Here is a 21,243-nt window from a genome sequence, read left to right as displayed (position 1 = left end):
GCCAGCAGGAAGGTGAAAAAGAGAGGTGCAATGTCTCTAATATGTTCTCAGCAATATGCAAAATGAAGCCGATTTCATCTTTCCCAGCTCTACCTCTTCTTTTGTCCTCTGATATTTAAAACTTCTAGAAGGTAATGAATGCAGTAAAATGGTGCCAGGCATTTTGCCTGAGCTTTGTTTGCCTGTGGGACTGAGCTAGAAGAACCCCTGGGACTACAGGACAGGACTGTTGTGTCCTTTTCCTAATACAAGGAGGGTTTCAGGTTGGGAGGGTGGAGAAATTGATACTAATTAATGCAGCTGGATGCAAAAATCAAATTGTATGGCTTTTCTTTTTCAAGGGAGGAACAGCTTGCAGAAATTCCAGCTCACAAGGTAATATGTGCTGGAGTATCCTGACTACTCTGAGGAACCTGGCCCCAAATGCTTACGGAGGCATTTTTACTTTCCTGCAGATTTATTCACCCGAGAAGAGTATTTTCAGGGGCGAGTACAATAGGCAGTCTTAATATTTTTACCAGAAAACATGTCATCAAATTCTCTTCTCACAACAGTCAAACACCCCACACTCTCAAAAAAACGTTTTTATATTGTTTAGCATTTTATATAGTTTAGCATAGAAATAATGATTTTCACGTATGGGTGGTGTTGAATGAAGATATATTTCAGGCTGAAGACAGTAAGAGTTACAAACTGTCTCTAGTGCACTGTGAACATACCTATAAAGTGAGTTTACAGTATTAGCGAGCGAAAAGCATAGAAAAATCTTGTGGCCACAGTGTACCATTGTTTTAAGGATGCATTCTTTGCTCCTTCACTTGGTATCAAATATACATACTCAAAACAGAGCATGAACCAAGACCAAGGCCAAAACCAGAGTTCAGTAAGTACTTTGATTTAGGCATGCAGCTAAACATGCTTGTGAAAGTGGAATTAAGCCTTGTGAAGCCAAATGACTTCTACAAACGTGTGAACATAGGTGTGGAGAAAAGCTGTCAGAGCTGATGACACTGAGAGCAGCGACAAGGACTTACAACTCCAGCTGGTGCTGGATCAGACCAAAGATAAGTCATGTGCTTATTAAGAGAAAAATAACTGTCAGAATAAAGTTACTTTACATATCCGACACCCTGCTGATTTTTAATTTCAAATACAAACCAAGAATTTGGGAAAAAACCTGAATGCGTCCCAACAGGCATAGCCCGATGTTGTGCTTACAGCTGTGATGCTTGAATGCACCACAAGGTTTTCTGGGGTTCTTGCCTTAAATGAAACTGTTGAAAAATATGAGGACTGTTATGTTTACAGAGCAGCTCAAGGGCAGGTGATGTCCCCATCGCTACGCGCTATTTATCATCCCTTGAGACTGAAAACTGGGCTGGAATGCACAAGGTCCATGTTTCTTGTATTGCAAATCTGAAATACGGATAATTCAAACTACCAAATTATCTGATGTATTATTAATTACCACACTCTGGGACAAGATTAGAACCCCCAGAGACTTCTTTTCCTACTCTAAAATACGTACACCGGGTTTTCCAGTTTTTACATTGGCAAAAAATATTTCTTCATTTACTGTTAGCTGTCAATGATCTGTCACTTTATTTCCAATTTCAATTCAGATTAATTTTTTGATTCAGATTTTTCTGCAGTTAAAGAAATTGAGAAAGTCTTCTAATACAAGAAAAGGGAGACTTACTCATTTCAGCTACATTGCTTACCTGCCAGTACGTCTTATGGCCAGAAACATGAATAAGTAGCAATGAAATATTATTATCAGGGGAATAAAAAACACACAGCAACATAAAATCATGGTGTAACTTCTGTTTGCAGGGGAGTAGGTTACATAGTCCCACGTACAGGATATCATCAAGCCCTCAGGTACATAGGAACCTAAGAAATACATGGAATACATTATTCACACATACGCCCAAATCTTGCACAGCTGCTGATCCAACAACTGAGCACTTAAAACAACCCCCCTACTGTACACATAGTCTTTAAGAGCTCTGCAGGCTGCACTATACGTGTGGTCTGAGAATGTGAGCACATGCGTGGAGAGGAGGCTGTGACTGCCAGAGTCTCAGATGCACCTCATACGCCATCTGCAATTTGTTCTGCTTGAGGGTGCAGGGGAGGGAAGGTATCTGCACTGCAATAGGTGCAGATACACAGTATGACAACAAACCATCAGGTGGTGGCTAGACACTCACCTGAGAACTTAGCCAAAACCTCATTTTTTCACACCCTGAGCAAGGCTAAAACAGACCACATAGGGAATGCTAGAAGAGATAGAGAGGAGTCAACATACTCCATCCAAGGAGAGGAGCCACGCTCCATCCCAGCGAGTACAGCCATACGACGGCGATGATCTGCATGGAGCGTGTCTTTGAAGTCCACTGTATGGATCGCAGGGGCTTAGTGATCACAAGGTAGCGGTCAACAGAAATAGCTAATAAAGTCATCATTGAGGTTATCCCGAAAAGTGCCCCACAGAAAGCATACAAGTCACAGCCTGAAGCAGAAAATGTCATGTCAGAGATTTTTTTTAAAACAGACACATGTTTTCTCTCAGAGCCTGATGTGATAAACCTACTATTTTTTTTCCTGGCTCAGGACTTCTCTCCCATTACGAGAATTTTCTTAGCCTTACAATTTCATAGTTAATAAATGTTTGATAGAAAACCCACAAACATTAATAAAATACAAATGTATGTATTTAATAAGTCCTGGTCTCCACTGCAGGCTCCAACCGGGAACCTTTTGTCAATGGAAAACTGCCTCAAAGATAATCCAATCTAATTAAAGTTACATTTTCCTGGACTGCTGCCCAATATATTGATCTTAACAGGCTGCAGTGGACATCTGTCTACTAAAGACAGATGGATGATTCAAAAAATGGCTCTGGTTTATGTGGCTTAAAAACACAGAAGTGGTTTAAATTTGATGGCTAAAGGACGAACTGTAAAATACATCTCCAGCTCCTATATTTAATAGCAGCACTTAAAAAAAAAAAAAACCAAATCATTTTTACATGAAACTGTTTTTTCTCCCCCCTCTGCATTCAAATATTGCATTAGCAGATGAAAACTTGGAGTTACAATGTCTCTAATTTGATCCAAAAACCCATATTGAATGATCAGTCATTTTCTGAGATCTTGCATCACCTCATGTGGTTGTAGACCACAGCCCACTGGAATGGAAGGCAGTTGAAATATCAGATTCAACCTTAAGATACAACTTTTTAAAGTCTTTATTAAAAGTAGCCTGCAATTAAGGAACAAATCCCACTCAACTCAAATCAACTGCTTCATTTGCGGCAGCATGATCATTTACACTGATTTTATCTAAGGGGATGAGCAAGACTGAAAACATCTCAAAAGGAAGAGGATCCCCTTCTCTGCTACTAAATAATATGTGGTCTCTTGGCTTCCACCACCAATACACAGCCACTACTTGGTTCAAATTTTCACCCAGTGATGTGATGAATATTACCAGGCAGAGCATCGAGCCTTCTGAGGAACAGCACATTACAGCTATAATCTGAGCATCCATCACCTTTTCTTTCTTGCAGTTGGAAAGAAAGGAGCTTAAATTTGCAGAGTCCTCAAATGGCTATCATTATTTAAATCTCTTAATTAAATGTGAGATTCCCAGAAGCATGATAATAGATATCTAAATAAAAATATTAACTTCCTCTTAAACTAATACAGAAGAAAATATTTATGACCTAATAAAATGTTTCTACCAATCTTCAACCACAGCATCTGCCCTTACAAGCTAAAGGGTAACATTATTATATGTGATGTTGACTTCTTTCTTTCCAAAATAAGTAAGATGAAAGAATCAAACCTATAATACAAAACACTTGCCATCATACTGACTGATGATGTCAAGAACTGGGGTTGTCACTCAAGACCCTTGTGCTGCTGTCTCCACAGAACAAGCCAAGATTGTTATGGCTAAGATATGCTTCAGATTTTGTAGAGCGGCTGAGGTATGAATTAGTGTAGAAAAGTACCTATGTCTCCAAGTATCCACTTTCTGTGCAAGCTGTTGATAAAGCACACAGGTGCCTGAGAAGCTGACATCAGGAAGTCGCTCACTGCCAAATTCATTATAAAGTAGTTTTGGGGTGTCCTCAACTTCTTGTTGCTTAAAAACATGAGAAATACGTGATTTTAAATAGACAAAGTGAACAGTTAACTTTATAACTTCGCTTACTAGCATAAACAAATTCTATCCAGGTTGGAAGTGATGGCTACTTACAGTCAATCGATTGTTAATCATCAGTCCGTTACTGCAGCTACAGACAGCCTTTTCAAAATGGTGACTGACAATAGCGGGGAAGATAAAATAGATTTTTTTCCTCTTCAAACTGAGAATTACAGCTGTCTTGAAAAATATGTACTTGTTTAGGAAAAGAGCAGTTCCCTGCAAGTGCAGTAACATTGAGCGTGTCCTGCTTTGCACCAGACTGGGATCTGAAGCAAGCTACAGAGACAAAGGACCTGCTTTTGGTGAATTTTTAAAAGCTGCTGACCTGGAGGGTCACCACGTTACCACTAACTAAACAACCCTTTGCAAAGTGCAACAGCACAGGGACAGCATGCACAGAGATTTGAAAAATATACTTTCCTTCATATATATCTCATAAAAGACAATAAAACTCTCAATGGCAGCTGACCAGGCAACATTAAATGCCACAACAAGGAGTGTGAAAGCAGCAGCCAGTCTGCAAGAAAAGTTTTTCCAAAGAAAACAAACATCACTTCCATGTTCTTTCCCCACTTCTCACCACCTCAGGTGGTCTCACTTCTCAGAGATATCTGGATTTACAACCACCTTGGAAACTTTCGGCTGGTAATCATGATTACCCTCCACTCTGGCTAAGAGGAATAAAGGTAGTGGTAACATGATAAAGAACATCTCACTTTTACTTGGTGGTATTTGGCTGAATATGCCCTTGTTGCTCTGATCAAACATTATATCTCACTAGGAAAGTTGAATTAATTTGTGAGTTTAGCTCACCCAAACCTACCTTAAAACTGGCACTTTTGAGGGATACTGAGAAGGTGTAATGCTGAGCTAGTAGTCCCTCAACAAGAACCACTGTATTGGTTGCATAGTGAAGTAAAGATTTTTGATACCTTTGATACCTAGTTTGAATTCAAGACTTTTCACAGTGTTGGGTACATATAATAGAAATAGGTGGCTTGGCACACTCTGTGAGACATAGGGAGGATGCAGGACTTTGTAAATAGCTGTATTCTTACAGCCTGCAGGCAGTAATTCTCAACATTTTGAAATAATTGTTTCTTTTCTCCCAAATGTCTCCTTCAGTGTAGGAAGTTGGACTGAGGCCTTTCTGATGTGCTTTAAAATATCAGTATTTGCCTCTAACATGAACTTCTTTCCTCCTGCTGGTAAAGAAATACTGAAAAAGAGATTGAGAAAGACATCTTGATGCTGCTTCAATTCTAACAAAATCTGGGGTATCATAACTGCCTGCAACAACTGAGTGAGGGAAGGTGCAGAGTTCACACTTTGCAAATGTTCATCTGCCTATGGAGCTTTTCCTGCTTTGACAATGTAATGCTTTTAGTACACCAGCTGACACAAACAAATTCCAAGGAAAATTGAGAGCTTGTGCTGCGTTTCAAAGGGCATTGCAGGAAGTTAAATTTCTCCTCTATCTCATATAAAAACACAGGTATTCAAAATAACTACACTAATTTATTTGTCTTAAACATTTAAGAATAGGAAACCAATGCTTGGTTCATAACCCCACTGGTGTTTCTAGCATTGTAAACCCTCTCTGCATCAACACGCATGATGACAGCAAGCAGCAAGCAAGGATTTTGAAATCCAGCATCATCCAGTGTGGGGCAGAAGGCTCTTCATTTTTTCCATGAGATTTTTGCATACTCTAGCTGCAGTAGCTTCAGCTGTCTGTTACACTGTCAGAAGTCAAGCAAGTGCATAAAAGGACAGAAAACCTATGATCTGCTTGACACAGGGAACACAGTGATGGCCTGAGCTTATTTCATCTAGCACGTTGCTTTCTTGGTCCTTCCAGGACATTTGGACTGCTGGGAAGACCATCAGTTTTTGTCAAGTATTTCTGCAAATTCTACAGAGCGAGTGAAGAAGTCTGCAACACGGAGACTGTGGTTTCTATCATTAAAAGTATTAAACACTTCTTTGAACTTTCAACTGGAATTGTTTATAGAACAAAGTATTTATTATCTCATTTTCTTTGATTCCTTAAAATTTACACTGAGGTTATCAGCGATGTGTGTGGATGTGTGTGTGTGGAGGTGTTGCCTTTCCCTGCCCAGTTTGTTGCCATCAGTCTTTGCTTGGAGTTTTAATCCAAGAGGGAACTAATGTGGAACATCTGCATGCAGGCACACATGAACCTCAAGGCTGGTCAGACTAACCATAAAAAGAATTTTTGTACCTGTAAAACGCATAGAGAACTAGGAGGTTTCCAATCATGCCAATGGAGCCAATAATGAGCACACATGTTCCTACAGTGTAAAGAACGTTGTCGGGGATCTCTGCCTTGATTATAGCATGTGGCTGGGTGCCCATGTTCAAACCCTGAATGGAAAACAGAGGAAAAGGAAAGCTTAGCCTATTTAGGATACTTATCCAGGAGACACACGCTCAGCCTGTTGAAGCAAGGCAGAGCATTCACTTCCACAGGTCATGCAAATCAAATACCCACCTCTGAGCTCTTTTTACATACCATGTAATCAAGTTACCCTCAAGTAGCCTTCATTATTTTAAGAGTACACATTCATATTAAAAAAAAATAACAAAAGGGAAAACAGGCTGGAAAAAAATACTAAAGAAGTTACGATGACGATGTGAAAAAGGCAAAGATGTGCTACCATAAAACCTGCTCTGGGTAACTGCCATATTTCGTGGCACAGAGCTAGCTGACAACACAGACTTTAGTTCATCATACTATGTTTTTATTAGCAGCACTGATATAAAATCCCACACTTGCAAACATTAAATCCCCTGTCTCTCCCCAAGCTCCCTATCCACTAACTTACAGTGCCACAAAATCTGGGAATTCCCCTTGGAAAAGGTGGGAGAACAGAGGTAAAACAGCAGCAGTAGCATCGCCTGTGTAAGCACAAACACATTAAATAGCCTTGACACCTCTTTCACCATCCTTCATCTCCACCACATGAATAAAACCCTATCAAGTGCCTATGTATTTTTAAAAGAAAAAAACTAATTCAGATTTATCACTGGCAGCCTGCAGCTAATCCCCTTGGCTCTCATTAGCATTGTCAACAGGAAGAGTCTGAATTGCCTGATGGGGATTCTTATTTACCGAGTCAAAAGCAGCAAAGCCACAGAGCACTCACACATGCAGTCAGGTCTGGACAGCTTAGTCAAAGGTAAGGCACCTTGTCACAGATGAGGACCTGCTCCACATCACCATGTTTTGCTGCTGTTCAGCTCACCCACATGCAGGGTATGGGACAAGGCTAATTTTGGCCTGCGGGAGTGGAGCTGGGTGACAGAATAGGTTCAAGATGATAACTATCACCCCCCTGGTAGTATTTGAGTGGCCATTTGAAAATGCTGAGAATAGCTTTTTTTCCCCCTGTTGCTAGCTCCTAATCTCCCGTACTGCTGCTTCTCTCCTCTGCCTTGTATTACACTTCACTCATCTAATTGCACACACTGTGGCTCTCCTTGTATGACAGTTCTAGCTATGAGCATCATCCCTCAACTGTGCAGTTTCACTGGGGATACTCTCTGGGGCAGATTGCGTTTGGTGGTAGAGAGCACCTGGTGAGATGCACAGCACGTGCCGAGTATCTGCAGAACAGCAGGTCTGGAGCACGAACACTGACAGCAAAGCTTCTAGCACCACAGCAATGTGGTAAATGGTACAAGAGCTATGGCTTCAAAGCAGAAAGCTGCTTTCAAAGCCTTCTCAGTGGTCACAATATGACAGCTACTGCAAATATGACACTTCATCAAAGAATAACGTCACTGTAAAAATAGGAAGAAATGAAAAAGAGCACTGCTGGTGCCAGCTGAACCAGAGAACTGTCGCTGCTATTCCTGGCAATTAGGCAGCAAGAAAAAAAGTCACCCGATGTAGCATTTACCCTTGAAGAAGGTGTGAGAGGTAGCATAAGAGCAGGCAGCACACACAGAGGTGGCCTAGCAAGGAGGCGCAGTCATGGCTGTTTGCTGGCATCAGGCACAGACAGCGCTGTGCGTTCAAAGCAGGGCTGCCTAGGCACGCACATTAACAAGGTTAAACTCCTTTCCTCTTCCCTCAAACTTAATCTTCTTAGTAGCCTGTGTGCAGTAAATGAGAACCCTGCCTCATCTCTGGCAATGCATACTAAAGCGGCTAAACTGGGGAGAAAGGAAAAGTATCCTTTTGTCTTCCTTTCCAGCTTATCTGTTAGACGTGCTCTGGATTTATCCCTATGTTATTACATAGATGTTATTATATATAGAGGAGCGTTATAGAGATGTGGCAACTCCGGGCAAGCAGGGCTTGCCTGTCGTATACATTATGCTTTAGTTCACCATACAGGAACTCACGGTTGCAGAAACTCATTTGAGAAATGGACTCTGAATTTCACACCCAAAGGTGTCTCACCTCATCTCTCTGCTGAAGAGAAACTGACTTGGACATTTTAACCTCATTTACTGAGTTATGAGTGGCGAGCTGTGTCAAAAGCCGAGAAATGTCTCATGTGACACATTTGTAAACTTGGGTCACAGTTTGCTGGCCATACTGGATGAAATATAAACTATTGATGCTTAGAGACTGGAATTTGGAAGGTAATAAATAGCAGGGAATATACAGAGCCTGCAATCTTAGCGTGATGCTGAAGTGAGGGATGTTTAGATTACACAGGCTTTGGAGAAAGGATCTTGCCTTCAGGGGAGTCCATAAAATACCATGGCCACTTTTTTTTGCAATGTTAGTAGCAGTAAGAACAGCTTTAAGATCTGAATAAAAAGACGGCTACTTACTCTGTCGGTGTTACCCTGAGACAGCAGGATGTGGCAGGCATCCAGTTGAATGAAATGTGTCAAGCTGATAAAGACAAAATCATTTGCAACATTTAAATTTCGATCCAAGAAGATAAATGTGCATATCTGTGTGTGTCTATATATTTCAACAGAAAACATCAGCTTTGACAAAAAGTAATTCCATTAAACTATCTTTATGAATAAAATAAGCTAAAACAGTACAAATACCTGCAAGCTAATCAAAGGGAATTTATAATTCACTTTAGTCACATAAATTATTTCACTAATTTGACGTAATTTCACAATAGAAAACTTTAAGAATAAAGATTTAAGTACTCTTAAGGTTAAGAATTTAAAATCTACTCTATTGAACAAATACTGTTTTCCTTGGTTACAGAAAAACACCCAATGGGAGACAAACCATCAGTATCATACAGTATCACCTCTGATAAGCTGGCCTTTTTGGTAATGATTTTGATTAATGAGCTAAATACTTGCCAATGTAAATATTTTACTGTATGAAGATGAGGACTAGATATATGTAAAAAATTCTAAGCTTGATGACAAGCTCTATTGACAAGCTGGTTTTTTTTGTTGATATTCTCAAAAGCTGTTACTACTCTATGCATTTTTTTTCTTTTTTTGGTATTTTTAGTTTCTTCCAAGTAATAAGAGTAAAATTAAACTACAGGAGAATATTTCAAGTTGCTGTGATTCTTTCTAACCCAAGAAAACCCACATAACTACTACAAATCTTTTCAGATGACTTGGTAAGCAGGAGAGCAGCTAAGTACAACAGATTGCATTTGCTTTAGTCACTGTTGTGTCTTACTGGGTTATGTCTATATTAGTTTCTTTTAGTACCAAAATGATGTGTGGTCAATGACACCTAGTATGAATCAGCAAAAAATCCGTTTATACTAGTGGAAGGGTCCTGCCTTTCAGACTTAGCAAAGCTTTCGGTTTGGATCTGACTCATGCCACCATTCTAACCACTAGAGTACACTGTGCAGTTACACTTCAGGCTATTCAGTTCCATTTTTTTACAAGTGGACTTAGGCCCCTTGAGAATGCAATCAGAAAACTGACAAAGTTAAAAGACATGCTAAGAGACGCTCCCCCAGCTTCAGCCGTTTCACACTGCCATGGTAATGCGTGTTGCCCTGGATTCAGCACATATAGCTCAATAATTTTTTTTACGGGTTCTCAGTATCGCCACGTAATGTAGAATGAAAAGCCTGTTCTGTATAGGCTACAGTCTTGCTCCTTCTCTTTAATGATGTGATTTAATGTAAAGATAATGAAGGCAGGCATTACATTTTAATCAACCAATATATTGCATCTTTAGTGGGTGAAGCGAGTTTTAAGGTGCTCGTGTGAGATGTGTTCACCTGTCCATTATTCCCCCAGGCTGGCTTTGCCTCCCTCTGTTTGTGGTCCTAGGACAGAATCCCAAGCACTCTGCTGAAGACACGTCCATTTAACTAAGTGAAAAAATGGTGCAGAATGACCTGATCGTTCCACTCAAAAATACAAATAGAAACATAAAGATTGCAGCAGGGCCAGCTTCTGGTGTGCTTCCCTACCCCGTACTTGCTTTGTTAAGCTCCTTCTAAATTAATGCTACAATCACTTGTGTTTTGACTCTACAAGATGTTGGACCTGACAACTCTCATAAATTGTGATGTGGCCTTACCCTTATAGGTGATGTGACTACAACATTAGAACGCTGTCACCTGTGTGGCTGCGTGGAGGGCTTTCCTCCCCTGGAGGGCAGGGTAACCGACAGATCTGCAGGCCAGTGGAGGATAGACAATTAACATCTGTCTCTCAGCTAGCTGGTAAAGGAAAAAGGCACCAGATATAAAAATAAGCTTGGTCTATTTTTTTCCAAAATAAAGATAGAAAGCTTAACAGATGAGGAAAGTCATCCTGTGAATGCTTTTGAAATCTGATTTTTAGTGATAAAACAATGTCCAAATAATTAAAGCCATCTGTTTCTGCACACCAACTGTGAGATTAATGAAGACTGCAATACAGAAGACAAAAAATTGTGGTTAAGAAGAAGGAGAAGGGTAAGTTCCCTTCAACAGGTAGGGATAGAAAATAATGGACTGAATCAAGAAATGATTGCATGATTGGCATTAGGTGGATATAAGAGTATCTAAAGCTTTATTTATGCTCTGATATTGGTCATGGATGCAAGCTCATACTGCAGAAACAATTTACACTGAAAGGAGCTTAAGTAAGGGCTTGCTTACATGGGGGATTAATGTCCACTAACAAGGGAGTGAATTAATAATGCAGCCTCCCTGTCCTGACCTGCCACATGGGTTCACAATGAGGAAGTTTGATTTTACTGTACAAAAACCTGAAGTCTACACAGTTATGCTTGGAAATTTAAAAGAAATCTTCTAAAGAAAAATAGTACACAATACTTAGGTTTAATAAGATAAGAGCAATCCTTGTGTGCCAGCTAACAGGCTGTGCTTGCCAAGTCCCTTGTAATTTCACTGATGGTCAAAGTAAGAAGTAATTTCAGTATGAAGCACCATCTGGTTTGAGATGATGACAAAATTTGTGGCTTAATGATTATTTTGTATGTAGAAAGTCTTGAATCAGCGAATAGAAGACTGTTACTATGAGGTGACTATAGTAGAGCGAGTGATGGTCAACTATTTTTCAGAATATGATGTATTTAAAAAGAATACATGTGGAAAATATTGTTAGTACTTTAGGTATTAAACCAGAAGCAAAACCAGAAGAACAGCTTGGCTTGTTCTGGTTAACGGTACTGCATTACAACGCCAGAAACTAAGCACAGACTAATTCAGTCCTCAGAAAGTTAAATCAAACCGTGATCATCCGCATGTGGGAAAGTTACTTTTCTTATGAGTCTCTGGATGACAGGTCATTTCAACCACTTGATGCGCCAAAGCCAGGAGCACTCAAACATACGTTTATAGTGTGCATTTAATCAAGACGACAATTGGTTTAGCAAACAACTGTGAATTTGATGCAGTTCATCAAAAAGGGACAAACAAGGACAGGAACTGCCAGTGCTGTGTAGAACAGGACAAACAGCAAAAGCAGCCAGGTACCAAATTCAGGTATCTGCTCCAGATCTAGGCAGGTATTTATCCAGACTGGTCATAAGTTTGTGGAAAAACCTTGAGATTTTTTCTGTAGTAAAATACGTGTCTAGTTAATTCCGTTCCAGCAAGTGCTTCTGGGCTGTTACTGAAATGAACAGCCAGTTGAAAAAAAGCATTTAATATTTTATTTCAAGACTCATTTATAGTATGTGTCCTTAAAATCTAATGTTTAGCACAGCTCCTGCTTTGACAAGATGTTTTGTTTCAGGCCCTTGATACCTGTGCTTTAACTTCTTCTCATGGTTGGAAGCAATCTAATGGCAGATAGCTGGGGAGGTAGAAAAATCTCAAAAAAACCATCAAGAGAAAACCATCAAAACCTGATTGAGTTCTCCATATCACATGACCAAACCACTCAGATACTCAACAAACGAGGCAAACTCACATGTCTGCATATCCAGCCTTATGAGTCAAGGTAAGCAAGGGGTATTAATAATTCATACGTTTTCTAGTTAGTAAGACATGATGTAAAAATGGTTCACACGAGAATAATCAGCAAAGGTAAGCAATAAAAGTGAAAAAAAAAGTGAAAATATCTATCTGCTTTTCACAAAGCTATCATCTAAGGGCATATTTTTGTCTCTCTGGAGACTGACTAGAAGAACCTTAAAATATAAAGTCTATCCTGGAAAGTATGTGGATATTCCTTTCTCTGTACATCCTCAGCCACACCACAAAAAACCAAAAAGCCCAACAACAACAAAAAATCAGCCCAATTGGAAAAAAAGCTGGCTTTTGTTCCTCTCAAGCACTATCTGCAGTGCTTGGGCAGGGGTTAGCAAACGTGATGGCTTACTCTAGGTTTTACAGATTACTGAACGTGTCTGCACAACTAGCCTTCGGAAGAACGCTGTGTCACTCGCTCCCTTGTTTTTGTGGGGAAGCACTGGCAAGTACCTAGCACGTTTTTCTCCCTGCCTTAATCTGAGTTGCTATAATCAAAGCTTGAGGCAATGGATTTTTATTCCAAGCCCTGAAAGTTTTAAAGCAAGATACCAAAGGCCTGATACCAAAGGTTTTCTGAGGGCATTTCTGTTCCAGTACTGGTGTACTTGTATAATCGAGACAGGTAGCATTAACCAGGTCTTCACAACGTTTTCCTCTATGGAAACATTTTGTTCTTTTTGAATGCATCCGAATCTAACCTTGAGAGTGCAAAACCTAAAAGAAACAAATTCAACCATGACTCAAGTGTTTTGAAAAACAAGCAAATAAAAGCCCACTACCAGAAGCTGTTAATACTCCGTTGAGCTGAGGGCTCCGTCTGTCTTCCCCATCTCACCTCTCAGAGGCTTGCATGCCAGCACAGCCAGTTCCTTAACATGACTCCCCAAGACACTCACCATATTGTCCCCTTGGTCATAAATACCTTTAAAATTATCTGATGCTGTGTCCAAATGCACCTCAAATTCCAGCACAAGCTATGCATGCTTAGGCAGGCAGCATGCTGGACTAAGCTAATCAATGCTAACACTGCATTGGACTATTACAGTTCAGTGCATATTTGTTCGGCCATGAGGGAACAGATGGCTGTTAGCACAGTGCAACAACAAAACAGTAGGCAGAAATCTCAGGATATATCTTTTGAGAGCATTAGATCATGTTAAAGAAAAGCATGTGTAGTCAAAACATGATACTGGATTTACTTCCTTCACTATAAGAAATTTTGCAGTCTTCAGAGAGAAGTCATTTATATGCTATAGCAAATATTTAAGGTTTTATCTTATTTTGTATAATACATTCATAGTCTATTTTTCTCCCTCTAAGCATCTTACTGCTAACTGCAGCTCTTTAATAATCACACAAAGTTCACCAAAAAAAAGAAATTCCTTTATTCTACATTTGCCATTGGTGGGAAGAGCGCTCTGAACTCGTGGTTGCTGTAACACTGGCATAACATGGGATCTTCACCTGAGATGCTCTGCCCTCTCTGCCTCCTTTGAGCTCCTGGAGGTCGTCCTGGTCTGTTTTCCTCATCTGAGGCTGCCAGAAGACTGCTGCTCCCATTCCACCAGTCAAGGATGCCTCTGACCAGGATGCTCCCGCTCCACCCTGCCCATCATGTATCAAAAGCAATTTCATGGGCTGCCACTGTTAGCTGATGGCAACAGAGTGCTGCAGCACCCATTGCCTGGCCAGACCAAGCCCTCTCCTTCTCCTGCAGCCCCAGGCTTCAGGCCGAGCAGCGGTGACCACAACTGTCGGGTGATGCTCACATGTTACTGGTTTTAACAGGAGTACACAAAGAAACCTCTTTGCTTTTCCACAAATGTTGACAACATATTTTGAAATTCTGATCTCTGCCAGTGTATGTAACATCCTGCCCTGAGGTTTCAAAGAGCTTGGACATAGAGTCTGGCTTCCGGACAGCTTATTTTTTAAATTGGATAATTTTCTTCCTTCCTGTTGATAACTGAGAGCGAATCCTTCACCAGCCTCCTCTGGCTTTATGCATCTTCCGTAGACATTGGATATATTTTTTTTGGACTGCTTTTTTTCTGCTGTTCAGGGAGACCCACTCAGCTGCTTCCAGAAGATCTGTGTGTGAAAACTGCTCTGAGACATGGGCCCTGTGCTTTAAACAGATCCCATGATTACACGATTAAATGATCCCATGATTATTTTTAAAGAATTGTGAATTTAAGAAAAAGCACCAGCTGACATCAGCTTTTCAAAGGGTCATTACAAAATGACAGCACATCCCAATAAACCAGTTAAGGCAAGATGTTAATAGCTTACACGGATCCTATATAGTCTTTCTAACGCTACTTTTAAAAATACATAAAGCTAGTATTTTTCATCAGTGTGGTCACTTGGTTCTTGCTGGATTCTCTGCTCTAGTCTGTCTTCTCTGTTTTTCTAGTCTGTCACCTACGATGAAGTGTGGTGAATGATGAAGAAAATGCAGTGATAATAGCAGAAATGCACTTCCTCTATTAAACAGATTTCAGTGAAAATTTATTTACAGCTTTTACTAGCTGAGCTTAAAGAACTGCAGTTTTACCAAAGAATCCATCTCACTCTCTACATTTCGCTATTTATAAACAAACCGATTTTCCTTCTGCAGAAAATATTCTTAACTGAAGGCCTGAAACCAGAGACATTCTTCACCAACCATATTTCAACAAGCAATTTTAGTCAAGGGCCGTAGGGTGGTGGTGGAGAGCAATTTAAACAACCCACCAGCTTCTTGATGCCATTTCTGCCATTTCCATCATTCCATCATGTACGTTCAGGAATATGACATTGTATGAAATGTAGTCAGATCAGAGGCCCACCAACTCCCATATCTTACACCTGACAGTGTCTGGCAACAGACGCTTTTAGGGGAAGACCATGGGGAATACAGCAGTGCACTTTACAATCTGTTAACTCCAAGCACATTTGTGATATTAATATGAACAGCGTAGCATTCAGGTTTTGTTTAGATCAAAGAAATCTCTAATTCCTCTAATCTGAGGATTATTCCCATGTAATATCTGCTTGCTTCTCTTTAATATTCCTCTATGCATGAAAGGGAAGTACACAGAAGGCAGAGCCAGGCTTTACCCAGAGATGCACAGTGAATGGACAAGAGGCAACAGAGACAAGCTGCAGCAGGCAAAGTTTTCAATGAGATTGGTGGGGCACAGAAACAGAGGCTCAGAGAGATGACACAATCTTCACACAGAGAATTTCAAAATGTTAGCCCTGCTTGGAGCAGGAGCTGGGACTTGACAACCACTATTCCAACCTAAACTACTCCATGATGCCAGGGAATAAACCCCTCCAAAGCACACAGTTAAAAATACGGGTTTAATCCATAAGTAAATTGAAGTATTATTTCTGTTACCTGAGGACAGGTATGCTATCTCAGTAAACTGAAAATCATCCTACCTGATTTCTTGTACTTTCACAAGGAACTGTGAGCAAAGAGCAAAATCCAAATGAACGTATATGTGTGTTCTGCACCCAGACACTACTGCAGACTAACTGCAATAGGTAATCTGTATAGAGACCGTATTTCTTGGACAGGAAGGCTGCAGTACATTCTCCATTTGTAACAGTTTCTCCTACTGTGGCTTTTAAGTCGTGCATGAAAAGACAGATTTCCAGAGGTTTTTAGGCACTTCACAGCTATTGACTGCACTGGTGGTAGTGCACCTACTCTTCTCCTGTGCTGTTGAAAATACTCCTTAGTGTTTATGTGCACAGTGTTTAGATGCCTAAGTATCATGAAAATCTGGCTTTGGAATACTTTATGGTTGATTTTACAAAATTTAACTGGATCACTTAACTAATCACTTTAGCATTATTTAGTCCAACAGCCTATGCATTTTAGTCCTATAGATTCCCACTAGATACTCTAAATATTCTGTTCAGAATAAAGCACCTAGGCACCACAGGTAACGGAGATAATGGAGATGACAGAGAAGAAAAGGAAATTGTCAGGTGAGATATATTCAAGATGAACCACCTCTGCAGTGAAAGGCAAATATTTATTGCCAAACAAAAACATTTGGCAGTAGTGCAACCTTCCTTAACACTTCAGAACTAGCGTAAAACAAACTCTCATCCAGAAGGGAGATCATTGATCTTCTAGTCTCCTGGAGGGTGAAGCACTTACGGAACAAACAGACCAATGTCCAATGAAGAAGTGAAACTGGCAAGACCATTTGTGATTGACGAGCTACTGCAGTACTGAAGACTTATTTCAGAGAAAGATTTAAGCAGTACTGACGAGCTAATAAGGAAATGCAGTATGGGCATAATTAGAGAGAAATGACACCAATCAAAAGACTCCCAATACTAAAATAATGGACCATGCTTCAACACATTTAGTGGGAATTAGCGTGTATATTAAATGTAACTTCTTTCTCTCTTGGAAAACTGAATTATTTCATGGTAGAGGTCGTCTCGGAGGAAGATACAGTATCTCACACAAAAACAAGTGCCTTTACTTTGATCCGGAGAAGCTCGAGACAATTTCAATGTAGCACTGAAGGAGCTTTAACCTTTCTCTCTCCACTGCCATGTGTAGAACACTGAAAATAGGGATGAAGTAGTTATTTTAATATGGTGTCTCGCTTTAATTCTGCAGACCACTTTTTGAGACTGTATAAAAGGTAACAAACCCTTTAGCACATCTGTATTAGGAAACATCATCTGCCTTTCACCCTCACAATAATCTCCAGGTTTGGGGTGCATTTGAAGCAACTCCTGCATTGTCTTTGCAACATCAGCTTGTAAGTACGATGAACTACCAGAAAAGAAGGTCTCAGCTCAAGATAGCTTCTTTTTCTGAGTTAAGAAGAAGATGCCATTTTACTAAAAGAGAAACCCAGAAGCCAGTCAGGTTGAAACCTGCTTTTACTGTGCAAGACAGAAAGCCTCAGGGAGTCCCCACAAATATTTTCTGCAGAGCCTTACCTCTCATCTCAGACAAAAAACCACTATCCCCTTCTGAGCCTTTATTTTTAAAAGGCATATAAGCAAGCCAGAGAATGTCATAAAACAAACAAAAGTAAGTCTAACAAAGTATTGTGTGAGTCTGAAGTCACGCTCATACCAAATTTAAGCCCATATCAGGCCTTTCTCAGTCCACCTGACTCCAGAAAAGCATCATAGTAAAGAGCCTCTCTCCACAGAAAAACAGGCGAAGAGACAATCTGCTCACAACAGCTGTGGTGATCAGAAAGATACTAATTAAGATTTCTCCATCAGTAAAGACTCCATTGAAAACAGTTACTATTAATTGCGGATATAATGAACTTTAACAGTAGTTTATTGCTGTTAGTTTTGTTATGATCAAATATTAAACACTGAGCTAATAACAGAGTTGAAAAGCAATTTCATAGCTCTTGTACAGTCATTATGGCTGAATACAAAATAATTATATTGCAAATTAAATACCTAAGGGCCTCCAAGCACCATCCAGGATACCATCAGGCTGCACTGTTGAGGAGGGACTGCAAACACTGCAGATCTTGCAGCCCTTCAGCATTTGAGACAACTTCCCTCATCCGCTCTCTTAGGAGTATCTGACTGGCACTTACTACCTCAGCACCTTTAGAGTTTTCCAAAGCACCATCATTAATCCAGGAGCTCCCTGGTGCTCCTGCTGTGACTGATAACCTTCACTTGCTAACACTCGTCTTCGGTGCAATTGTCTACTGCAGTGCCATGGAGTGAGGGACCTTTGATGTCAGTAAGGGCGGTGAGGCTAGCACTGCATGTTTCTAAGCCACGTTTGCTCTTTCTCTGTGATGGTGAAGGTTTAGTCACCTATGTTATTTGAACATTAGCACAAGTTTCAGTATAGAAACCATAGCAAAAGATACCAGGTATATAAGAAACTAAGCATATTTTCCTATCTAAAAAAAGGCAAGTAATTTATTGATCACTAGAGTTACTGTCTGAAGAAAGTAGAAGTACTTTGTCCTTTTTATAATTAAAAAACAAATAAATTTCCTCGTCACTTGAGATCAAGTTGTTTTTCAGGCATCGATAACTTAATGGCACAAAGAAAGCAAGCTCCTTCTGGTTGCTCTATTAACTCCAGACTAGCTGTAGCTGGTTTAAAAGTTGTTCATTTCATCACGAATTAGTGTGGATTTGGTTTTGTCTAGCCAGTCATTTCTCTTGCAGCACAGCTGTGCTGATGGCAGCCAGCACATTTCCATAGGCATCAGGCACATATCCCCACCTGGCAGTCAAGTCTCCCGGTCTGCATCCTCCATTAAACTCAGCAGCCTCTCACAGTGCTCTGTCTGTCTGCACTATTTCTTGGGCCTAGGACCATCTGCCTATTTCTTGGGCTTTCTACTGGGGTATGTTTTAACTTTGCAAATGCTGTCAAACAAAGCTGCAGGTACTATTTCCCCAGGTCCGCTCTCAGCTGGAGAGCTGGTGCCTCTAGGCTCAGACCTCACTGAAACAGGCTGCCCCTGAGCACCCAAGTCCATGTACTTTAACCAAGCCATGCGTCCTGCATGTGTCACGTCACATGTTGAACTACTGACTACCAACTGTTATTAGGCATTTCCAACTGGTTAGTTATCTACGTGCGCTCTCAGTCCCAGTATCTACCAAAGCCGCATGTGAAGTTTGAACATCTTTTTATTTCAGTGTTTTCCAGGGTGACGGTCCTCATCACAGAATTTATAAAAGGTGTCTAGCAGCCATATACTGGAGTGCTTTAGCAGAGCGCAATCAGCTTGTGCAAGTCAGCCTGACGGTTGCCTCAGCTTCATTGTGAGTGACTCCTTTGATTCACTTGCACCAGTATATTAAGATCTCCTACTTTTCGGGGTTCAGAAGAGCTCAGTTCGTGTTGCAGCTCCAACACCTTGCAATTCCATGTTTCCTGTTATGTTTGCGTAACTTTGACAAACTCTTGGGTACATTGATATCAAAGGCTGAATCATCTCATCTAATAACATTGCTTTATCATGCTCTGGTGTTTCAGGAGTGTTATCAGCCTCCTCTAATCACCTGCAATGATATGCAGACACACATTTCTATTCTGGGCCCAGCCTGGCATGTGCAATGAATTCTGCTTCAAACTCTACTTGGCCAAGGACCGCTGGATTAAGTGGACCATCTTCAGCAGTCACGCCCTCTGCAGGCTGGCACCCCAGCACACTGGCAGTACAGGACAACCCTGGAGCGGAGGGGATAAATTGCAACCTCTGAAGGCAGTCAAACAATGTAAAAAAATTTTCAACTTTAAATCCCTTGATCAACTTACCAAAGTGTATTTGCACATATGAGTGTTTTTCTATAGCTAAATTTATGACAAATTATACAGAATGTGCTGTAGTTCAAAATTTGGCAAGTATATAATGATAAGGAATAAAAATTGGACTTCCTAGGAAACTTTAGAGAAAGTTTGACAGCAAAAAGTAACTCACACAGCCACCACAATAAAGAAGTGTTTCTCCCATAACCTTTTCCACTCTTAAGACTAGGAAAAACAATAAATAATCTTGGTAGACTTCTTTGAATGCCAGGGCTGGGCTGGCTAATGAAATTTAGTCCAGGCAAAATGCCAAATATTTAGGAGTAAATATTCTATCCTAAAACCTATACAAAGCATTGTAATGGTATAAGGTTGGTGTATACAGGGACAAGGGGGTAAGAGGACAAGGGTACACAAATCTTCATATTTAGTTTGCTAACCTATCTCAGTCTTCTGCCCCAAATCATCATAACTAATTTGCAGTGAACAACAAAATAATATTTTCTTTAGGAATGTTTTCAAATAAACCTGGCTAAACATGTAAACAATAGACAAAGCCACAGCACTTCATTTAGATCACTTTACAATAATCAGTTCCACAAAAAGATAAGAACTCTAAAATCTGCTTTAGGACTTCATTTATATTTCCTTTTTCATTGTAATTTTCCTGCTATTACTGACCAGATCACAATAAAGTTTAATCAGCTAGATCTTGATGATGTAACGAGTACCATCATAAGCAATCACCCCACACAACCAGTTTTTCCATCACCCAAAACTCCAGATCCATCCTAAAGATCTAAAGAAAACAGCACAAAGAAAATGACTTTCCTTTTGAGGAGAGCTGAGTCAGCTGCACACACACACACAAAAAATTCATTTACATAAAAACAACTTCAATGAGATTTTCTTCTTCTAAAGCATAAGCAATTTCCTTAGAAAACAAAGCAGGAGAGAAACACTCCCTTCCCCTCTCCCTGCCCAGTTCCCACTTTGTGAAACCTTTATCCTGGCACGTACTTTTTGTGCTCAGCCGAAAGCATCTCCCTTCCCTCCGCACATCCGCTGTGCAGGACTGACGAGCTGCGGCTCAGCCCGCGGAGCATGGTTTAAAAAGCAGCTCTCACCCGCTCCCAGCCCTGACCGCTCCGGAGTGTATCGAACCACAGCACTAGCCCCCAGCAAACCACCGATCCCATTATTCAGCCTGGCTGGCTGCACCACTACTGTTTCATGTACAAAAAGATGACTTAAAACCAAAACCAAAACCAAACCAAACCACAAACAGCCCGCCTTTTTTTTTTTTTTTTTTTTTTTTTTTTTTTCTTTTTAGTGAGG

At 40.4% G+C, this 21,243-nt stretch overlaps 1 protein-coding gene across 1 annotated transcript in view; it reads right to left on the bottom strand.

Moving 5' to 3' along the window:
• LOC104501786 (melanopsin-like) overlaps positions 1-6,603 on the bottom strand; it is a 24,119-nt gene extending 17,516 nt beyond the window's left edge. The window contains exons 1-4 of the mRNA XM_010145660.1: positions 6,464-6,603; positions 4,022-4,155; positions 2,312-2,515; positions 1,722-1,893 (exon numbers count right to left, since the gene is read on the bottom strand). Coding sequence (XP_010143962.1) covers positions 1,722-1,893; positions 2,312-2,515; positions 4,022-4,155; positions 6,464-6,597 — 644 coding nt within the window. The 5' untranslated portion in view covers positions 6,598-6,603. The remainder of the gene's footprint in view (positions 1-1,721; positions 1,894-2,311; positions 2,516-4,021; positions 4,156-6,463) is intronic.
• Between the last annotated feature and the right edge of the window lie 14,640 nt (positions 6,604-21,243).

This window comes from Buceros rhinoceros, unplaced genomic scaffold (assembly GCF_000710305.1).
Source record: "Buceros rhinoceros silvestris isolate BGI_N320 unplaced genomic scaffold, ASM71030v1 scaffold4061, whole genome shotgun sequence".
Taxonomy (NCBI): Eukaryota; Metazoa; Chordata; class Aves; order Bucerotiformes; family Bucerotidae; genus Buceros; species Buceros rhinoceros.
The sequence above is the reverse complement of the archived record's forward strand: the minus strand, read 5'-3'. Positions and strand labels throughout refer to the sequence as shown.